Raw genomic sequence first — 22,001 nt, 5'->3', positions numbered from 1 at the left:
TTAGAATTTTAATTTTAAAAGAATTAGAAATAAGTTCTGAATTATAAAATTTATATTTGGGTATGCGAAGAATGGGAAAAAAAACTAAAATTTTAAATTTAACTCCAACTCTATTGTTTAAATTTTAAATATATGTTATAAAAAAATATTTAACATATTAATTCTTAAATAATTTAAACATAACAATATAATCATTATCTTAAAATAAAATCATTCTAACAATTATTACCAAAAATAACTATAATTTTACATATGATTCCACGAGGATCCAAAAAACTGTTTAAAAGATTCTCGGTGAAAAGCAGCGGTGACAAGGCAGCCAGGAATTTTATTTGCAAAAATCATTGCCAAAAAGGAGAAAAACTGAAAAATTTCTGAAGATTGTGATGGTATGCAAATTGCAAAATGTAACCCCCATTGCTGTTGGAAGATTTAGCCATGTTTGTCTGGACGCGCGATTAACAGCTTGCTCTTATCCTTGTAACCCCCCAAAAAGGTTATCATATATCCATTGTATTTGTCACAATCTGTGCAGTTAAATTTCATGTGTTTCTCTGTCCGTTTCCAAAGTTGTAAAATTTCAGCCTCCAAAAATGTGTACTACCTTTGAAAATGCAAGAGATCTGGCGGATCAGGTTAAGGGATTGGCCCACGGATTTCGTTGCTCAATGGTCCATAGAAATGCTAATGCTAATGCATTGTGAACTTCAGGGTTGACACATGCCAATCCACAGAAATATAAACATTTTTCTTTTAATTTTTTTTTTTTGGGTAGTAAAATAGATCGAAAAATGGTTTCCTCATCAGCCCCTAGTTTCGGGAAAGGACGAGATTCAGGAGGCGCACTTCACTGGTCGGTACACCCATGTTTGTTGCTGCCTCTGTTCCATATTTTGCTACCGTCCTTTCATATAAGCCTCTTTGACTAATGACCATTATCAAAATCTTATTGGGATTTAAACTCTTGACATACATATAGTGCTATCATATAACAATAGGAGGAACAATACTGATCTCACTTGCAAAATCCAAAGCAAAATAGCTCCAGTTAGTGTAGTAACCAACATTTTTCTTTTTGGAGGCCGGGCATGATTAACATTTTTACTCTTGTAGAAAATTCTAAAATAAACTATCACATCACCCAAAAGTTGCCCAATCAACAAAATTCTCAGCCTCTCAAATCGCATTGACAATGATCCTCCTACTTTACTTTTTTTTTAAATCTATTTCACGTGATGCAAAATTTTAATTATAACTCCCAACATGATCTTACATTCGAATAAAGGGGGTTTTGGGTAATGTAAATATAAAGCATAGCAATCAATAAAATAAAAGTAGATACATAACTTGAAGGACAAATTCAATTTTGGGAATGACTTTAAAACACGACCCTGCGATTCATGTCTCTACTACGTCCTTTGCAAGTCGCAAAGGCCAGATCCCCATTCATCCCAACCCAAGGTAGGTTCAAGTAAACTAATAAGGAGCATAGCAATACTTCTAAAATCCAAATCCTAAAAAATAAGTAAAAATCATGGGTATTGTATTTGGTAAAAGATCTAGACAAATATAGAAAAAACAAACAAACAAGAGTTGTATATACAATCTCTCATCATCATATTGTATTTAGTGTCCGATGAGGTAGACTAGACTAGTACAACTGACAGAGAAAAATCCAAGCAAAGAAACAAGTTGATTGTTGCTCCTAATTCCTAACAATGTTTCACTGCCTGGCCTATGATGAAGTGAAATCCTCTTGACTCTTGGTAGACATTCGTTTCAAAAATTCATATGTAGTAATCATAGTTGTGGCAGACATGGACATGGAAGCCCATCTGGGACCCAATCCTCTGTAACAAGCAACCAAACCACCTTCCTTCACCAAATTCCTCACCGTCTGAACAAAAGTCAAAGGCCTTCTTCTCCCATTCTCTTCAAGATCCAACACCTGCAACCTCGTTTTAATGGTATCAAGCGGCATTGTCACAATTGCAGATACCCCACTTGCCATAACCGCACTCAACCCTTGAACCGCCACCATTGCCTTCGAATCAGGCCTAAACCCTCCCCCCAAATTATTATTCCCCAAGTAAGAACCAAAAGCACCCCAAATGAGTCTATGAACCATAGAATAAGAAGTCCACCAAACAGCATTTGAAGGCGCATAAGTCAATATAGAAATCCCAAACCCTCTATAAAACCCTCTCGCTCCATCGGCACACAGAATTTTCCTAAAAGCATCAAACCCGTTTCTGTAATTTTCAGAATTGAGATTGGCGAGCACGGTTTTGCTCCCACCACTCCCCTGAACCATGAGCCGCTGACTCACGACGTCGATGGGGGTCCACACGAGCTGCGCCGCCATGGCGGAGGTGACCCCCGCGGCGGCGTTGGCAGCAGCAACGGCGGAGGTTTCGGAGAAGCCGAATTGGACGAAAGCGGTGCCAACGTTGGTCTTGGTGAACTCGAGGGAGGCCATGTAGAGGGCACGCGCGGGGATGGTGCCCATGAGGGAGGTGGGGAAGCCCTTGTAGAAGCCGCGGAATCCCTCGTGGCGGAGAATGGCGCAGGAGATGTTGAGGCAGGAGAAACGTGAGGAGGAAACTTGTTGCCGCGTCTTCAACACCACCATGGGATAGAGTGCGCATGAGACGCCGGAGAATAAGGCCGCACCCAGGAAGAAGAATTTTGACTTGTCCAGCATGTGCCAGTCGATTTCCGCCGGGATGTGGATTTCGGAACCCGATTCCTCCTCCGCGGTTCCCAAACTCATCTTCGCCACTTTCAGAGTGAATAGGGTTTTCTCTTCTTTACTAAAAATATAAAGAACAATAAGGCAGATATTTAGGATGTTTTTTGTTTAGTTGCAGGGGTGGATTAGTGTGAATCACTGAAACATTTGTCGGAAGAATAGTGAAGGATATATAGGTCTTACCAAGGGTGACGTGATGATGGTTTTTTTCACTTAAAAATAAGAAACTATGTTGGGGTGGTGAGGAGAAGCTGAGAAAGGTGAGAGGGGAAACCTAGCTAGTGGCGGCGGCGGCAGCAACGAAGGAATAAAGAGAATTTATGCAGAGGGCGTGGTGGTGGTAGTGCTCACTCTTTGTTTTCTGTGAGAGAGGAGAATGGGACAGGGTTATAGTGAGGGTTTGGCGGATCAAGGAAATGGGCACGTGTCCGTTCATGTCTCGGTCACTTTTCGGTTTTTTTGTATTTTCCTGTTCATATCAAATCGCTTCATTTAGTAATGTTTATCGGTTTTTTCTTCTCTCTTTTCCATACAAAAAAATACTAGTAACAGCTTAATTAAAATAGCATTGGACAAATTATAGTACTATTTAGGGAAACTACATATTTTTTTCTTCTATTTTTATAATATTAACAGGATCTTTTCTTATAGGGGAGAATATGATGTAATATTTTTAAAAAATTAAAAGAGAAATTAAAGTTTGTGTATTAATAGAATTTATCTGTCTGAAAAATTAAAAGAATTAAGTTGTTTTTTTTTATTCTGGAATAAACCTGAATGAAACATGTTAGACAGGTGATTTGATTTGTTGTATAGCATAGGGCACAACAAGTGACAGTCTTATTCCGCCATTAGCCATCCCTGGGTGAGATGTGAATGGACTAATCGCATTACAATAGGGGACCATGGCGAAGCGGCATCATCATTGCTACGGTTTTACAAATCGGTGCTTTTGTTTTGTTTTGTTTTTTTTTTTAATTTAAACACATTTGTAAGGAATTTTAATGAACAAGTTATACTCCTACTAATCTAAAAAAGTGATTTGTTCATTACATTAGTAGTATTAATTATGTAATACTTCCGTTTTTAATTATAAGAATTTTTTAACTAATTTATGTTTATTAAAAAAATAATTAATGTAATTAATAATATCATTATTTTAAAATTATTATTTTTCTTATATCTTTATTCACTTAATTGTTTCTTATTAATATTTGGAGAGAAAATAATTAAATTAGAATATATAAAAAAAATAATTAAAACATTTAGAAATTAAAAAAAATTATTGTAAAAAAGTCAAATAGATTTTTCAAAAAAAGCATTATAATTAGGGACAGAGAAAATAATAATGCTATTAACAAAGGTTCATTTAATAATGATTAGACTTAATTTGTTAATAAAACGATACACAACTAAATAATAATAATAATAATAATATTGTTCACGAAAACGATAACGTTGGTCAAATGCAGCGTTTTCATGACAACTAAAAACTCACACTATTCTTCTGCATGGAAAATGGAAAACATGGAACAATAATAAAAACGGGAAAATACGAAATGTTACAAGACAGAACTTCTATTCCAGAACTAACTCCAGAATACGTGGCTAAGAATTACGATACTTCTTTTCATGAATGACAGGTGATTCCGTGATTGGTTACTCAGTTTTAACTATCTCATTTGGTGCTTGTGCATTTGGTATTTTCATTTTTCATGCATCATACTATAACAATGCTAGTAATAATTTTGCATATAAATATTTTTTTGAATGATTTTAAATCTTTCACCAATTTTCTTATTTATTAGATAAATAAATTATTAAATATTTCTTAATTAAATAATTTTAAATCTTATAATTTTTTTTATTTAATTACTTGCTTTGTACAGTAAAGTGTTGATTTCTTTATGTTTTCAAAAGATTAAACATATAATTTTTTTTATAAAAGACATTAATAAAATTTGTAAGGAAATATAACATTAATTTTTTAAGTTCTCAGAATATGAAACGTATTTACTTTTTCATTTAATATTTGTTATTAAGTATTAAAAAATCGTAGAGAATTTATAGGATATAATATTATTCTGTGTTCGATCAGTAAAAAAAAAAACATTATTTTGTGTTTAAACAATATATAAAAGTGATAACAAATTGGGTAGTGGACTCTTCAAGATGGGTAAGACGTTAGAGTATGATCTTTGAACTTCATAAAACTTAATAGGGATGTCGTTTCCGCACTTTCATTATTCATTATTATTATTTGATGTGTTTTATTACATTCCAGAAAGTTCAATTAAAATACAAGGATGCAATAGTAAAAATAGAGGGAATTTTAGCCAATAGATAGACATTTCCTTTTATCACGTTATAGGTCATACTACATGATAAGGCTGACTAAGGTTTCTTGAGCCTCTGGTTTTAAACTCTTCAATATTCTCAAACGTGAACAGTAGCACCTATTGTAAGCCCCGGGAAAATTTTGTTTTTGCCGCCATCACATCACTAACTTATAACCATGTTGCAGAGTTTGTTCTTCCTTTATCACTATTTATTTTATTGCAGAGTTTGTTCTTACCTATGTAAAAAAACAAAAATCTTTCTGTCTAATTTTCTTTCTAATATGATTTTTTTTCTATTTAATATATTTAGTATCCTATCCCAAGTATACAATGGTTGTTTTTCATTATAAAATTTGACGGAAGTAAAAAGAGACTTTTAGTCATAAAAAAATTATAATAAAATAGAAATTTATTAATTATTTATTTAAGTTCACGTTCGATTAAATGTATTATAAAAATCACTTTTTCAGATTAAAAAGTGTTGGGGGAAAGAAAATCATGGGATTGCCTAGAAGCTAGCTTTAACTGTGATTTTCACAGACCATTCTACATATATATCCCAGGACTCACTAGAACTATGAGGTTGTTTTTCTTTAACAGCCTATAAATTCACACCACCCCAATTGCTGCATTTCATCCATCCGAACTCGTTCTGAGATCAATACAATAGTTCTCTCTCTATATTCCCTCAAACACCGCTTCGGAGACATTAAGAATGGACATAAGGAACGTGGGTTTGGATTCGACAGTGTTGTCCATCCTTGAAGACATGCTGGATTTGGCAGAGGAACCGGAAAAGGAGAAGGGAAAGAGCAACCCGTCGAGGGCTTACGTACGAGACGCGAAAGCCATGGCGGCGGCGACGCCCGCTGACGTGGCGGAGTATCCGAACTGCTACGTGTTCGTGGTGGACATGCCGCAGAGATAAAGGTGCAGGTGGAGAACGACAACAACGTTTTGGTGGTGAGTGGTGTGAGGAAGCGCGACAAAGATAATAAGGACGGTGGGGTGAAGTACTTGAGAATGGTGAGAAGGGTTGGCAAATTCATGAGGAAGTTCACGCTCCGTGATAATGCTAACATGGATAAGAAGATATCGGTTATTTCTCAGGATGGGGTTTGTATCCCGTCCATGGAATTTATGTATGAGTTTGATTGGAGAATGACTCAAATAACTTGAGTTCAACTCTGAATTCCTTGTTTCTTAGCTAAGTGAAGATGGACCGGGTTTGCAATTTAGTCAAGTGTGAGATAATTAATTAAACATATATACGATAAGAGAGTTTGAATCGCACTAGTGCTGTCTTGAATCAATTTTATCACCTTATACTTGAGGGGTCATCTACGTGTATGATTATGATTATTCACCAGTTTAGCATTAGCACACCCTTTCCAATTGTTGTTGCTGGGATATATTGGGTTGGATTTAATTTATATAATTCCGCCGGAATAGTCTCTTTATTTGGTTCGGGGCTTTGGCCCGTTCATTTACTGAACCAAAACGACAACAACAAATCAAACATGTGAATACATAAGAAAAGTTAGTTTATTGTCTGTATTAAATTTTATTGAAATTTAACGACAACAAAATAATCCAATGATATGTATTTTAATATATTTTAAAACATTTATATTAAATTGATTTTAATTTATATGAATGAAACAATATTATTGCAAAGCTCAGTATTTTTTACCCTATTTCCCCCATTTTGGAGGGGAAAAAAAAGGCCAGCTGTTGGCATGTCTGTCTCGGTGTGGAGTGAAAGAGTGAGACGCGTGGAACGGAGGCATCCTTGTGGGACAACCACGTATCAGGCATTCAACTCTGCATTCCAAACAATGCCATTACGCCACATATGTACCTCCTTCAAAGATCCCCCGACCCGTTGGGTTCCATTCACTTCAATTTGTCTTTTTGGTAAATTAATCTAACCTTACTCACCTACCGGTGAGTCTTAAAAATACATCCAAATTATTCTATCACGGATTTGAGGATTAAGCAAATTGATTTATCTCAAATTAAAAAAAAATCACTTTTAATAAAAAATAAATTTCAATAAAATTAAATATATTTGTGACCGTATTTGCTTGTGATTTTTCATTATTTTGGCAATCTCAATTCTGAAGAATTCAATTTTTTTAAAAGCAAAAAAGAATAATTACAAATCCAACAAGACAACAAATAATTTTATAATTTTATGACAAAAATATTTCATGATCACAAAATAATCTAATTAATCATTACAAGTTAATAATTTTTTTAAGTGGGTCAGATGAATTCAGCTCAGATGGACCGAATCGTAGGTGGGTCGGATCTAATTTTCAAGCTCGTACCTTCTGATAGCTCTATCATCCTTCCTCTCTCTATATAGCTAGAGGCAAAACAATTATAAATTCATTGAACATTTTCTTAATTTTGTATGATTTATATATATATATATATATATATATATATATATATATATATATATATATATTATAGAATTTTATATTAAATATATATTTTTATGTTAGTTTATTATTCTTTTCGATCTTTTTTATAACAAACAAGTTTTATTTTCCTCATAAAAAGGAAGGCTTGCGAGTTGTGATTCTGTAATTGGGTAAAGGGAATGGGATTGGATTTGTCGGAAATAAAAAATGGGCCATAACAAAGTCAAGGCCTGTTCCATGATCCAGCTTATTTTTGAATTGGTCAAATAGATAGGAAAAATGAGCGACAGTGATCTGTTCTGGACCCTACTAGAAGCATGGGAATTAAGAAGCGAACCTCCTCGAACTTCCTCGGCATTCTTCGTGTTTCTCTCTGGAAGCTTCCATTCTATTCCTATCACCCTTTTAAATACCGAAAATGCACCCCGCTACTCAGCACAGAACGAAGCTGCCATCGATAACATATCACACTTGAGACAGTTATCTTTATCTACGCAAGAGAAGAATAGAAAATGGATATCAGGTTGATGGATTTGGACTCTCCATTGTTCAACACTCTGCACCGAATCATGGATCTGACAGAGGACGCAGAGAAGAACTTGAACGCTCCGACGCGGACATACGTGCGCGACGCGAAGGCAATGGCTGCGACTCCTGCGGACGTGAAGGAGTACCCTAACTACTACGTGTTCGTGATCGACATGCCAGGCCTGAAATCCGGGGACATTAAGGTGCAGGTGGAGGATGATAACGTGCTTCTGATAAGCGGCGAGAGGAAGAGGGAGGAGGATAAAGAGAAAGAAGGGGCTAAGTATTTGAGGATGGAGAGAAGGGTTGGCAAGTTCATGAGGAAGTTCACGCTTCCCGAGAATGCCAACACCGATGCTATCTCTGCCGTCTGCCAAGACGGTGTGCTCACTGTCACTGTCAACAAGCTGCCTCCACCTCAGCCCAAAAAGCCCAAGACCATAGAGGTTAAGATCGCCTGAATTAATTTCTTCGTTTGCACTGAGACCTGCTATCATTTCCTCTTTTCCTTTTGTGTGTGCCAATGCTTTTCTATCTTTCCGTCTCTGCTTATGGTCATGATATGACACTGTAGTTTGATCATGGATGATATAATGCATGCTTTTGTATGAATTTTTAATTTCCTAATTCCTCTGATTTCTATTTTTTTTTTATATATGCTTGTCACCTACCGATCACAGCGCTATTCGACACTGAGCAACGGTTTAGGAATCTAATCAGAATGAAAATGCAAAATACATTTTATATTGTTTAATATTAAAAAGCTTTTCACTTTTAAATTATTTTTTTCATAACCGAATGCGTGTGCATCAACATACCTAAAATTGTTTCAATTTAATCAAAAGTATTAGGTTTAAGTGCGTGTGAGAGAAAGCTATGAGAGTAAGTTTGTTACTTATAATGATTTTATTCCTATTCGACTCATAGATGTCTTCCGTAGAAGATATTGAGGTCTAAAAAAAAACATTTGTTCCCAATAGAATACACTCTTAAACTACTCACTTTCAATTCTTACTTTTAGGGTACTGGTAACGTTTTCCTTACGATTTTAATGAATGAAAACGCGCACGACATAGAGGTGTAGCTTGGTGGTGCTTTCTTTTCAATCATGGTGCATTCCCATGTTCGGTATATTATGGTGGATAGCATGGAAAGCTGCTTTTCTAGCCTAGGCTAGACAGAACTTTGATACAAATTTCAATAAATAGGCATTTAAGAAAATGAACGAATGTAATGAAAATTATTTAAAAATGAAAACAAAAAATCAAGTTAATCCATTTTCTAAATGGGTTTTACACGGACATCAATAGAGTAAAGTACAATATTATGTCTTTAGCCACCTCTTTTATACCTTCAATTCGACCGCCAAGACTTAACAATTTTACTATCATATAACCACGTTTTGAATGGGTTTGTGCTAACAAACGGTACACGTTTCTTCTTTCTTCGCGCGTTTTTAATTTCGGCAGTGCTGTCGGAAATTCTAGTTTCATTTTTATTTGATCGCCCGGAAAAGTTAGCATCTTTCCTAGTAAACAAAGCAATGAAGAAACCCTCGCCATGTTTAGCAGGATCTGTCCGAACCAAGCATTCAGCTGAAAGGTAAGAAAACAAACAGCGTTAAATTGCCAAAATGTTAAACTAAGATAGACCAGGAAATGGGGATGCGTAATAGTACTTACAGCCTTCAAACACTGGAAGACCACGGCATTCCCACCCAGGGAATGGCTTTGCCAACTGAAATCCATTTGATTCGGCTATGGGCAGAACAGATTTGATGACATCTTCATTCTCAATTTGGTTGATTGAACATGTACTATAAACAATTCTTTCAACAGCTGGAACTGCCAAATAAAACAATTCTTTCCTTGAATTACTGTGCCCAAAGCTAGGCGTGTGCTTTAAGGAACACTTCTAATTTTCACATATTCCAATAATGTTCAAGACCTATGTTCATATTTTTCGTATGTATATTAAGGAATGCAACCATTTAGAAAAAGAAACAATGTATATTAAGGAATGCAACCATTTAGAAAAAGAAACATAAAGTTCTTAGCTGCCCCCACAGAATTTGGGGACTGTTAATTAGGTTTCTAAACAATCTAGAAACAGGAAAATAAATACAAATGAACTGACGAGGAGAAACAAAATAACTTACAAAGTAAAGCATGCTGAAGAGCCTTTCTCTGGAAAGTTGCAAGCTTGTTCAATCTTTCCATATCAGCATCCTGACCTATGGAATCAAAAGTTTGCAATTATATTTAATCTGCATTAGATTTAAAAATGTTATCTAATACTACAAACTAAGTCATGATACATTTTATGAATTGATGGTGTACCATAATGACCAAGTTTTATTTTTTATTTTTAAGACAATATTATATGCTAACCATTTTTTTCAATACCACTGGTAAATTTAAACACATTTATGGGCATTTTCTATGCACATTATTTGATATCTAGGTAGATACAATCTACAACGTAGAACTAAATGTAACCTGCTGCTTTAGATGGGAGTAGATGATCTAGTCTTGAAGCAGCAGTCCCAGAACCAGAGCAGGAAGGATCCAAAAGAATAGCTTTCACCTATGATGATAGATCTAATGATAGTTAGACACACAAACAGACAGATGAATCAAGTAAAAGTGCAAAACTGCAATATGTAAGATAAAGTAACAAATAACCATTAGATAACTTGTATCTTCCTTTCGTGATTCATGAAAACACCAAAATGCTATCACAGAACTATAAAGAATAAATACAGCTGGGGTTCTTACAACAGGAGGATTAGCCGTTCAGTAAAAAGGGTTAACTCCTCCGAGATATGAGATAAAATATGAATGGCAAATAATCTCTCTCTCCAGTGTACAATTTTTTTGAAAGAAACCAAGAACCCCCAAAAGCATGCACCAGCGTACACACTTTATCATACAAAGAACCAACAAAGAATGGTAGAATCCCCCAGCCAACAAAGAACCAACATATAATGCAAAAATACATTGATAATGTGACCAGAGGAAGAAAATTGATCAGAAATAGTAATTGTAGAAGTCTGGATAAAACAGTGGATGTATCAATTAAATGGTAAAGTCTGATACCTACAGGCCAAAGCAAACAGTCAAACTGTTGTTAGCCACTCCAGTATAAACCCCATGAGACATAAAAGTATAAAACTAGAGATAGGAAATATACCTCACCTTGGAGTATGAAGGATCCTTGGGATTTAGGTTCAAGAAATCATCATTGAGGACTTGTATGTCTGAGCTTGGGGTTAAGTTTGACAGTTAGCAACACAAACTGAAAATTTACTAAAGAATAGTCTCAGAATTTAATGCTCCTCAGCTGTGGAGACATTAAAAGGAATCTGGACAACTAACAGTGTTGCTAAATAAAAAATCCAAGTCACTGATTATTGTGACATTGAAAAAGCTATCAGTAAGCATCTTGATACTACAAACATAATAAAAAGGATACTAGAAGCACCAGATAGCTTTATAGTGTCTTTCAAACGTTTAATCCTTTCTTTTTGTAGCTCACATGCAATAATCTTACCCTTTCTCTTCATAAGGGCAGCAAGGTGAACAGTTTTGTTTCCTGGTGCTGCACATGCATCAAGAACCTTGAAATATATTTGAAGAGTGCAACTAGTAAGGATTGGAACAAGTAGTAACACTAGAATACATAGATCCAACATTAATTTTTTTAATGCTACTATGATATTTGTATAGTTTAATTTATGAATTGAACATTCATAATATGAGAGCTAAAAAAAGCAGGCAGCAAGCATAAGCCTCATATCTATAGAGTGGTTGCTCGCTTATCTTCTAGTAATTAATTTACACTTGGGAAGCTTAGCCATTTCTTGCAATCCTTCAAAGTTAATCATTTCTGAGGATTTATATATGTAAATTAGAAGAAAAAAATCGAAGCTAATATTAAGCACTAGAGAATTTTAAAAATAAAATAAAACAACAGAGGCCAAAAATAATACTTTTTAGATGCCTTAGAATGGCTTAAAAGCAATATACTACAATATAATGTCCTGAATTACCAATAGGATGATTAATTATTTGGAATAAAAAGGAATTGATCCGTGTAAACATAACAATCTGTCAATAGTGAATAAAACATATTTATTTCACCCTTGTTTCAGTCTAGAAGGGTACTTAGCTCCTGCCTTAAATATCATGTTATTAAGTTACATTGCATGAGATGTTTTGGAGTTTGGACTACAATATCTCATAAGCCAATCCAATAGAGCTTCCTACATGTTCTGACCATATTATTTGATTGTTAGATGGCTAAGTACCCTTCTAGACTGAAACAAGGGTGAAATAAATGTTTTATTCACTATTGACAGATTGGTATGTTTATACGGATCAATTCCTTTTTATTCCAAATAATTAATCATCCTATTGGTAATTCAGGACATTATATTGTAGTATTTTGCTTTTAAGCCATTCTAAGGCATCTAAAAAGTATTATTTTTGGCCTTTGTTGTTATATTTTATTTTTAAAATTCTCTAGTGCTTAATATTAGCTTCAATTTTTTTCTTCTAATTTACATATATAAATCCTCATGCAATAGGATCAATTAACATAACAATCTGTCTATACTTTGTGTCTTGCTACTTCTAATTTACATATATAAATATCAGAAGGAAAAAGGTGAAACTTTCTTTTTCTTTCCATAAGTATTTTTTTAAAAAGGAAAAATGAAGGAGTAACAAGACACAAAGTAAAGCTCCGAACCCAGAAGGGGGCCAAGGGTTCAGAAATGAGATGGTAACAGATGATGTTTACAAGGGCAACGAGGAAATCAAGTACTGAGTACCTACTATTGAATCTAATTTATATCTTAAGTGAAACCTCTTTATAAAATAATGCAGCAATAACTCACCTCCCAGCCTGGTTCAGGGCTAAGGGCTGGTGCTGCCATGGAACTTGCCTTACCCTTAACATAAGTTTGTCTCAGTGTTAGCAAAAAGATTACCAAGAATGAAAAACAAGCAATCAGTTTAGGAGCTTCTCTACTGGAAAAAACTCTAAATTTCTAGTAAAGAAGCTCTCAAAAGCACTTTTGGCTTGTATCTGAACAAGCCTTATGTCTCTGAAAAAAATATATAAAGGAGGGATAATTCCTACTTGCAGAAAGATACTGCCATTCTTGACAAGAGGATGATCATGTAAATCTGTTCCTGGTGGGAGTATCAGCAAGTCAGGCAGTAAATTATCCTTTTGAACCTATTTGACAACAAATAAATAATTCTTATCCACCAAAATCTATAGCGATAGTTTGAATCAAGGAAGTACACATTTTAAACTTTTTAATAAATTCATTTAGATAATTTCCAAGAAAAAACAAAGGAAAAAATATAGGATCTTGATGATCACAAATATTTTGATTAAAATACCGAGTATTTTTTCTGAAGTTCAAGCAAGGCAGAATCAACATCCAGTTTAAGTGTATTCACACGAACATATCGAGGTACAGAAATATCTGCATAAGAAAAGTTTGAACAACTTCAAGGCATTATCACAATAGACTGAATAGAGCAGCAAGTGACAACTCCCATGAACAAAACCGAGAGCTTCCAAAAGAGAACCCATTGAAAATGTAACAAATTTGATTTGTAAATAATCTGCTTGGAAACCAGAACATTCCTATGTATCAACCGTAAAGAGTGCAAAATCCACAGAGCAATAACATCTAATGAAATATATAAAAAAAAAGGGAAGATATCGTCTTTCATATGAAACTGACCAGGAACTTGATGCAGAGCAATCAACTGTTTAACTGTCTTGACATTTCTCTGTAACAAAAGCTGTTTGAGGGTTGAACGCAGGGCATCTTGGTGGCGCATAAGGTACTTCTCGGCATCACCAACTAGCGAAACCGCCTACAGGAATAATTGTCCACAACAACCTCAGAACAGAAGTGTCCAGTATCTAGATCAATTTGCAATACAATAGAAAAAGCACCAACTCACCTGGCCTAAAAGGATATCATAGACAATGATATAAATCAATTCTCGTTGCCTCTGCAAAATCAACAACAGTAAACGAGTTATGAACTTCCAACTGAGGAATAATAAAAGTTTAATGGGGCCAAGTTAAAATAAATTAAGACCTTCCACTTGGTGTTGAGAATAGAAGCAGCTTCCAAGACATCCTTGATAATGGGAAGATCTGGGGACCAAACAAAACACGTGAATGAAATGATATAGTATTTTAGAGAGATGAGAAGGTAGGTAGTTATAGTTAGTTACGTTTTAGGGTTTGACAAATGAGAGCGAATGTGGCCTTCTTGTTTCTAACGGAAGGTTGATAAATGAGGGATTTGATGGAGGCTAGAGCGCGGCGTTTGGCGTCTCCTTCGAGAATCACTTTCAAAACCTTCGCTGCCTCTCTGCGTGCGAAGTAAGCTGACCTCTCCGCGCCCTTGAACTTGAGCTTGCCCCCATTTTCTTCGCCACTCTTCTTCGTCTTCTTCATTCACAGGGTTTAGGGTTTTTGCGCAGGCTCAACTCAAGATTTAGAGTACCTAACACAAACAAGTGCTACGTTTTGTTTGTTTTTGCGTTTGTTGTATAGATTATTTTTCAAAATTTAATTTATTCTCTAAATTTTCAAAAGATTATTTGGTTTTTAAGGTTTTAAAAATACATTAATTTATTTTTTTTAATTCAATTTCATCCTCAAAATTAAACTCAATTCCACAGGAAGATTAAATTGATATATTTTTAAAAATTTAAGGATGAAACTAAATATTTTAAAAATTTGTAAACCAAATTAAATCTTTTAAAATAATTAGGACCAGATTTTAAGCCTCTTTGCACTTGCCGTCTATTTGTCATTCATTTCTTTTGGTCGAAACGACAACACTATTAGTGTCGTCTTTGCATTTGCGCTCTGTTTCCATTGTGAAACAGTCCAATGAGCCTGGCCCGTACTTTTGGGCTCCTACTTTTGGGTTTGGGTTTGGGTTTGGGTTTGCATAGAGAAAAACCTTTTCTTTGCCTTTTTTTATATGGTTGCTTCTTTTTGCATTTCTTTTTTTTCCCCAATGCACGTGTCTCTTCAGTATTTTTTGTTGCCAAAATATTTTTTAACTTGCTTTTCATTTCATTATTTGGAGTTTAAATTTAAAAACAAGGGAAAAAGGAATTGATTTTTGAAATTTAAAATTTGAAACTTTCTAAATTTGAAACTATGTAAAAAAAACCATTCTATTTTTTTTTTCATTTTTCCGTGATTTAAATTCTGAAAATCACTGTAAAAAAAATAATTCTGAAAATCAATTTTTTTATACATTTCATATGTAAGTTTTCGGAACACAATTTGAAACACCATAAATATGTTTTAGGAATACAATGATATATTTAAAAAAAACAATTTAAACCTCTATAATTGAAACTTGGAAAAAGAGCAGCAGTGTCATTCTTTGTAATTTCTGATCCATCATCGCACGGGCTAGTCTTTTTGCCTTTTTTTGGAGAATGTGCACTTTCAGGTCTTTACGATATAGCATGTTCTGGTAGACTCAACGATTATTCTCACTTTTTTCATACTAAATTTCAATAACTAAATAAGTTATGAAAGGAAATGAAAGTGTGAGATAATTGCTAATATGCTATTGAAAATGACAGAAAGAAGACTTCATTTACATGTGCCGCAATATTTCTATATGTTTGACTATAAAATCGTATTGTAAATTTTGGTAGTGATATAAGCTCAAAGCAATATCCACGACGCTTCCTAGAAATAAGGGTTAAGTGGAGAGTGGATGCTCTGATTTGACACATGCCTAATAAGATGAGAGATTTAAAAAGACCATCAAACTACCCACAAGAAATTCAATCTATCTAGAAAATTGTTATGTTACATATGAGCTGATTTAAATATTACAATGTTATGTCAATTCGTACTGGTAAAAGTGTGTTTGGTTGAACTTCGTAAAATTAATTTTAATTTAAAAGAAATTAATTTGAAATATAATTAATTTTAAAGTAATATAATTTATGTTTTAATCTTTTTATTATAAAAATAAGTTATTTGACCAAAAAATCTTTAATAATAATTTAATCTGTGATTCTATTAAAGAAAATTTAGTTCAATTATTCGAATAAGACAGAGATAAATTGTTATAAATATGATGTGTGTTGGATACCTTTAAATTTCTTCACACACTTTTTTTTTTTCAGAAATGGAAGTGTGAGTGGAAGATGCTTGTGAACTTCCTTGGTACCTTTTACCAATTACGAGGACTATGATGTCTTACAAAATCATTGACTCATTTCCTCTCCACGTTATCAAACATCTATAGTTGTTCTATAGATTCGTCAACCATCAAAGCTAATTTTAGATCTTAGAAAGCTCATTTATTGGACAAGCTGTATATGAATGCAAGAATGCGAAAGCAGTGGACTTCATTTTGGATCAACGCGATGGTTTTGGTGTCCCATTGCAATACAAAGTCAAAATCGTTGATTTTTTTGGGGAAATAAATGTAATGTTGAAATTATACTTTTGTTATTAAAATGATAGTAATTTGCAAGATTTTCATTAAATGAAAATTATGAAAAAGACATTAAAAAAATATGCATTGGTGTTAGTGTTACTGCTTATTCACCTCGCTCATAAGCACAAGTTTACCAGCTTCCGCCGTGCTCATAAAGTTACTTAAACTTCCTTCACCACCAAATCATGTTGCATCTCCTAAACCCAGCACACATTCACTTCTAACCATCTTGAATTGCTCATTTACCTGCCAGGACCCATACATACCCTTTCCACGTACTGCCTATTTGTTGCGAACCAGCCATCCAAGTTGAACTTGATGGCAATGCTTATGCCACAACAAAAGAGAGGATAAACAAAAAAACTAGCAAAATTACACAATTTTTTCACGTACATACTTTAGTCAATGTGTGATTTTTTGTCTAAAATCACTTATAGAGATTCTATTTTTTATTTCACAAAGAATGAATACAAAGAGTCTTAATTTGTTACAATGAACAACACTCCCTGGCTTATTTAGAACCCGCAACCCAGCATCCAAATAAGGAATTTTTATCTGCTTTTGTGTGTAGGATGGTCTATCAATCTGTTTTGGTCCTTTAGTTAATTTTTATTTATATCCATGTTGTTTGTATAAATAAAAACATATTCTTGTTTAGTATCAATATATTTCTTCCCTTTGCAGATAAAAAAAATGCGTAAAAGGGATAAAATAAGATTTAGTTGTCATCTTTTGACTAAACAAAGCAAAAATAAACTCATCTATAATTCAAATAACTTTATATAATTGTATTAGATTAAATTAAATTTAAATTTTAAAAAACAAAATCAAGTGAATAACAAAGTAAAAAACAATAAATTGAAATTGGAATTTCTTCAAAACCAATCCAATGCCCAAGTTAGTCATATATGATAGGGCCTATGCTTACTGCACCCTCACACCAGAAACCAAAACTGAGTCTTGAAGATGAAGTCAAGGGAGGAAGATAGTGAGCAAGAAAGCTAAGTCGTGTAAATGAGCTGAATGAGTGTATTAACTATTTACAGAAAAAGTAGCTTCACTTTTATATGGTTAGCATAGGAACTCTGCATTCTAAAATAAGTTGCAATTAAGTTCTCTCCTAACAGAATTATCTGAAATAACAGAAATACCTGAAATAACAGAAAGCTAACAAACTAAGTACTAGGTACAACTTAGGACTGAATTGATATCTATGACTAACTCCAAGCTTCAACACCCTCCCTCAATTCAGATCCTTCAAACTATTGACCAGCTTACTGCAGATCTGCTTGAACCTTGAAACTTGAATTGGCTTTGTCATTAAATCTGCTAGTTGTTCTTCTGCTTGATAGTATTCCACCGCTACATTACCTTTCGAAACTTGTTCTCTGATATAATGAAACCTAAGCTCAATATGTTTACTTCTGCCATGCAGGGTAGGATGCTTGGCTAAATTAATAGCAGACTTGTTGTCAATCATTAAACATACAGGTTTCCTTTCCCTCAACTGCAATTCTTCGAGTAGATTCATCATCCAAACTGCTTACATGCACCAAGTGATGTTACCACATACTCAGCTTCACAAGTGGATAAGGCTACCACTTCCTATTTCCAAGAGCTCCAAGCCACTGGTGCATCATAATACATGGACAGATATCCTCCAGTGCTTTTCTTCTGTTCTTGATCTCTTTTCCAATCAGAACCTATGTAACCAAACAAATATGATTTTCCTGATTCAACTTCAAAAAGGAACAACACACCACTGTCAATTGTCCCCTTAACAAACCTCAACACTCTTTTGGTTGCTTGCATGTGTGACACTTTAGGCTTTTTCATGAATCTGCTGATCAAGCTTACTGCAAAGCAGATATTAGGTCTGCTATTGCATTAGTATCTTAGGGATCCAATCAATTTCTTGAACTCAGTTGCATAAGCCAGTTCCCCTTCAGGATCCTTTTCCAGCTTAAGCCCAGGTTTAACTGGTGTAGAAGCAGAATTGCAATTCAGCATACCAAATCTTTTAAGAATCTCCTGTGCATATCTGCTTTGGTGCATGAGCACTCCGTTCTGGACTTGGTTAAACTCTAATCCAAGGAAATGTGATAATTTCCCTAGATCAGTCATCTCAAACTCAGCCATCATGAATTGTTTGAAACCTTGAATCTCTTTTTCACTGCTGCCAGTCACAAGTAGGTCATCTACATATAGACAGACCAACAGTAAATTTGTTAAGCAATTGGCTCTTACATACACACCATGCTCACTCTTGCATTTGCTAAATTTTTGTTTGGCTAAGACTCCATCAATCCTTATATTCCAAGCCCTTGGTGACTGCTTTAAACCATATAGGGCTTTTCTGAGCAAATACACTTCATCTTCATGCTCTTCTTTCTCAAAGCTTGGTGGTTGTAGTGTGTACACTTCTTCTTCTAGGTAGCCATTCAAGAAAGCTAACTTGACATCCATCTGGTACATAGGCCAACCCCTGTTACTGGCAACAGCTACAATCATCCTCACTGTCTCCAATCTTACCACAGGAGCAAATACCTCATTGTAGTCAATCCCCTCTCTCTACAGAAATCCTTTTGCCACCAACCTAGCCTTGTACTTGGCTACCTCCCCATTTGGTTTATGTTTGATTGTGTATACCTACTTAACACATATGACCTTCTTTCCCTTTGGAAGCTTAACTAACTCCCAAGTCCCATTTTTTTCAATTGACTGCAGCTCTTCTTTCATTGCTTCTACCCATTTCCTCTCTTTGACAGCTTGAGTAAAGGAAAAGGGGCTTGACATCAGCAAACAACGCAACATGCACTTCTTCACAAGGTTGGAATTCACCTTTATCAGTCACCTTATCATCTGTGTATACTTCAAAGTACTGAAGCCTTGATGGAGGGACCCTGGTTCTTTTGGCCCTATTGCCTGCTGCCCCTTCTTGATTTTGATTAACCTGAACCAGTGTCTCATGGTCTGCATCTTCATAGTCATCAGTTAATTCTAAAGCAGACTCATTCACTTCAATCTTGAGGTCTTGCTGCCTCGGATCAGATTCTGCAGTAATGCTTTCCCAATTCAAGCTTCTACTTTCATCAAAGGTTACATCACTACTGATCACCACTTTCTTTGAACTGCAATCATAAAGCCTGTACCCACCAGTGCTGTGATAGCCCAACATAAGCATCTGCTCAATCTTCTTGTCCTGTTTTCTCCTCAGCTGGTCTGTAACATGCTTGAAGCACAAGCACCCAAACACTCTTAGATGTTTAACATTGGGCTTACTTCCACTCCAAGTTTCTTCTGGGGTCACATTCTCTAGCTTCTTTGTTGGACATCTGTTAAGCAAATAAGTTGTTGTTAACACTGCCTCACCCCAGAATTCCTTTGGCAAATGGAAATTCCTCAGCATGCACCTAGTCATGTTGACTATGGTTCTATTGAATCTCTCAGCTACACCATTATGTTGTGGTGTGTAAGGAGGTGTGATGTCATGAATAATGCCCTCATCCTCATAGAATTTCTTGAATTCATGTGATGTGTATTCACCACCACCATCCGATCTAAGCTTTTGTATCTTGTTTCCACTTTGTGTTTCAATCATCACCTTGAATCTTTTGAAGGTGAGAAACACTTCACTCTTCCTGCTCAGCAAGTAGATCCATACCTTTCTTGAGTAATCATCTATGAAGGACACAAAGTATGAGCTACCTCCTAGAGAGACTCTCTCTAAAGGGCCACACACATCAGTATGGACCAAATTTAGGACTGCTGAAGACCTAGTTGCAATTTCAGTATTATAGGACTTCCTTGGTTGTTTAGATTCACAACAGTTGTCACACACTTTACTAGGTTGCTGTATATTAGCAATTCCCGTAACAATCTTATTATTGCTCATTATTCTAAGCCTTTTAAAGTTCAAGTGACCATACCTCTTGTGTCAAAGACAACTTTTAGAATCCTCAATGACTGAGAGGCATTCTTGATCTTGTTGGATCTGGATTTCAATCTTAAAGGTCCTATTGCTTGACACGGGTGCCTTGATAATCATCCTACCCTTCTGATCATAGATCTTCATGTGGTGGTCCTCAAACATTGTTCTTTATCCCTTCTCAAGCATCTGTCCCAAACTCAACAAGTTGTTGTGCATAGTGGGTACATAAAGAACTTCAATGATTGAGAACCTTTTTCCACCCTTTCTGTGGATCAGCACCTTCCCAAGACCTTCTACCTTGACTGTGCTGTTGTCTGCAAACCTAACATTCTTCTTTACAGATTCATCTAGATCAACCAGCCAATCCTTCCTTCCAGTCATGTGGTTTAAGCACCCTGTATCCAAGTACCATTCAGTGTTGGTAGCCTTATCTGAGTCTTTTGTCGCTATCAAAAGGACTTGATCCTCTTCTGAATCACTTTCCTGAGCTAGTTGTGCTTGATCATCTCTTGCCTTTTGTTGCTTCCTGACTTTGCACTGAGTTGCAAAATGACCCTATTTTCTGCAATACCAACATTGAATTTGTTTTCTTTTAGAGTTACCACTCTTACCACTATGAAGGAAGCCCTTCTGCCTTAATTGTGACCCACCATTATCATGATTGGTTTCATCAGTGCCATCATCTCTTGTTCCTTTCGATTTGACCTTCCCTTTACTACTACCTAAGCCAATTTTGTATCTTCTCCCACTCTGAGTAAGTAATGCCTGTTCAGATGACCTATATGTTTCCCTTTCTTTGATTCTTTGTTCATGTGCTTCAAGAGAGCATTGAAGCCCATCCAATTTCATTTATGTGAAATCCTTAGATTCTTCTATTGCAGCAACCACATAATCAAATCTTGAGCTCAAGGTTCTTAAAACCTTTTCTACAAGATCTTGATCCTTCAAGTTTTCACCACAAGCCATCATCTAATTTGAGAGGCCCTGCACACGATTTAGGTATTCTGCTAAACCTTCTTTCTCATTCATCTGTAGTAGCTCAAATTGCCGCTTCAAGGTTTGCATCTTGAGTCTCTTCAACCTTTCTGACCCAGCATAAACCTCTGCAAGAATGTCCCAAGCATAGGAATTCTATTTTCTAAAACAAGTTGTAGCTAAGTTCTCTCCTAACAAAATTACCTAAAATAACAGAAATACCAGAAATAACAGAAAGCTAATAAACTAACTACTAGGTACAACTTAGGAGTGAATTGATATCTATGACTAACTCCAAGCTTCAACAATATATTTCGGCCTTATCAGTGGTATTAGAGTTGAATGAGTGTATTAACTATTTACAGAAACAGTAGCTTCACTTCTATATGGCTAGCATAGGAACTCTGCTTTCTAAAATAAGTTGCAACTAAGTTCTCTCTTAACAGAATTACCTGAAATAACAGAAATACTAGAAATAACAGAAAGCTAGCAAACTAACTACTAGGTATAGCTTAGGACTGAA

The 22,001-nt window shown here is 35.1% G+C and overlaps 3 protein-coding genes and 1 pseudogene across 4 annotated transcripts; 2 read left to right on the top strand and 2 right to left on the bottom strand.

The window, feature by feature from the left end:
- Window positions 1–1,541: 1,541 nt before the first annotated feature.
- Window positions 1,542–3,155, bottom strand: LOC114408850 (solute carrier family 25 member 44-like). Its single transcript, XM_028372034.1, has 2 exons — window positions 2,936–3,155; window positions 1,542–2,813 (listed from the first exon to the last, which is right to left on the bottom strand). Exon 2 carries the CDS (start codon window positions 2,771–2,773, stop codon window positions 1,736–1,738), a length of 1,038 nt encoding a protein of 345 aa, XP_028227835.1. The 5' UTR covers window positions 2,774–2,813; window positions 2,936–3,155; the 3' UTR covers window positions 1,542–1,735.
- Window positions 3,156–5,637: 2,482 nt separating this feature from the next.
- On the top strand, window positions 5,638–6,467 carry LOC114408074 (annotated as a pseudogene).
- Window positions 6,468–7,884: 1,417 nt separating this feature from the next.
- On the top strand, window positions 7,885–8,678 carry LOC114408849 (17.1 kDa class II heat shock protein). Its single transcript, XM_028372033.1, has one exon. It carries the CDS (start codon window positions 8,036–8,038, stop codon window positions 8,510–8,512), a length of 477 nt encoding a protein of 158 aa, XP_028227834.1. The 5' UTR covers window positions 7,885–8,035; the 3' UTR covers window positions 8,513–8,678.
- Window positions 8,679–9,201: 523 nt separating this feature from the next.
- On the bottom strand, window positions 9,202–14,623 carry LOC114408848 (probable 28S rRNA (cytosine-C(5))-methyltransferase). Of its 2 annotated transcripts, XM_028372031.1 has the most exons (13): window positions 14,321–14,623; window positions 14,182–14,240; window positions 14,042–14,092; window positions 13,816–13,951; window positions 13,466–13,551; window positions 13,197–13,295; window positions 12,952–13,005; window positions 11,526–11,670; window positions 11,249–11,310; window positions 10,550–10,637; window positions 10,210–10,284; window positions 9,734–9,895; window positions 9,202–9,646 (listed from the first exon to the last, which is right to left on the bottom strand). In XM_028372031.1, the coding sequence occupies exons 1-13, from the start codon at window positions 14,544–14,546 to the stop codon at window positions 9,405–9,407; spliced, it is 1,485 nt and encodes a 494-aa protein (XP_028227832.1). In that variant the 5' UTR covers window positions 14,547–14,623; the 3' UTR covers window positions 9,202–9,404. The 2 variants fall into 2 exon arrangements, with proteins under 2 accessions (XP_028227832.1, XP_028227833.1); XM_028372032.1 differs by lacking the exon at window positions 12,952–13,005.
- Between the last annotated feature and the right edge of the window lie 7,378 nt (window positions 14,624–22,001).

Source organism: Glycine soja, chromosome 4 (genome assembly GCF_004193775.1).
Source record: "Glycine soja cultivar W05 chromosome 4, ASM419377v2, whole genome shotgun sequence".
In the NCBI taxonomy this organism is placed as follows: domain Eukaryota; kingdom Viridiplantae; phylum Streptophyta; class Magnoliopsida; order Fabales; family Fabaceae; genus Glycine; species Glycine soja.
The sequence above is the reverse complement of the archived record's forward strand: the minus strand, read 5'-3'. Positions and strand labels throughout refer to the sequence as shown.

Excerpts from the sequence above, each read along its gene's own strand:
- LOC114408848 (XM_028372031.1), bottom strand. The coding sequence starts at position 14,546 with ATGAAGAAGACGAAGAAGAGTGGCGAAGAAAATGGGGGCAAGCTCAAG. Across the intron at positions 14,093-14,181 it reads TTCTCAACACCAAGTGGAAG|AGGCAACGAGAATTGATTTA; the intron begins GTCTTAATTTAT and ends TTGATTTTGCAG. Across the intron at positions 9,896-10,209 it reads TCTTCAGCATGCTTTACTTT|TTCCAGCTGTTGAAAGAATT; the intron begins GTAAGTTATTTT and ends TTTATTTGGCAG.
- LOC114408849 (XM_028372033.1), top strand. The coding sequence starts at position 8,036 with ATGGATATCAGGTTGATGGATTTGGACTCTCCATTGTTCAACACTCTG.
- LOC114408850 (XM_028372034.1), bottom strand. The coding sequence starts at position 2,773 with ATGAGTTTGGGAACCGCGGAGGAGGAATCGGGTTCCGAAATCCACATC.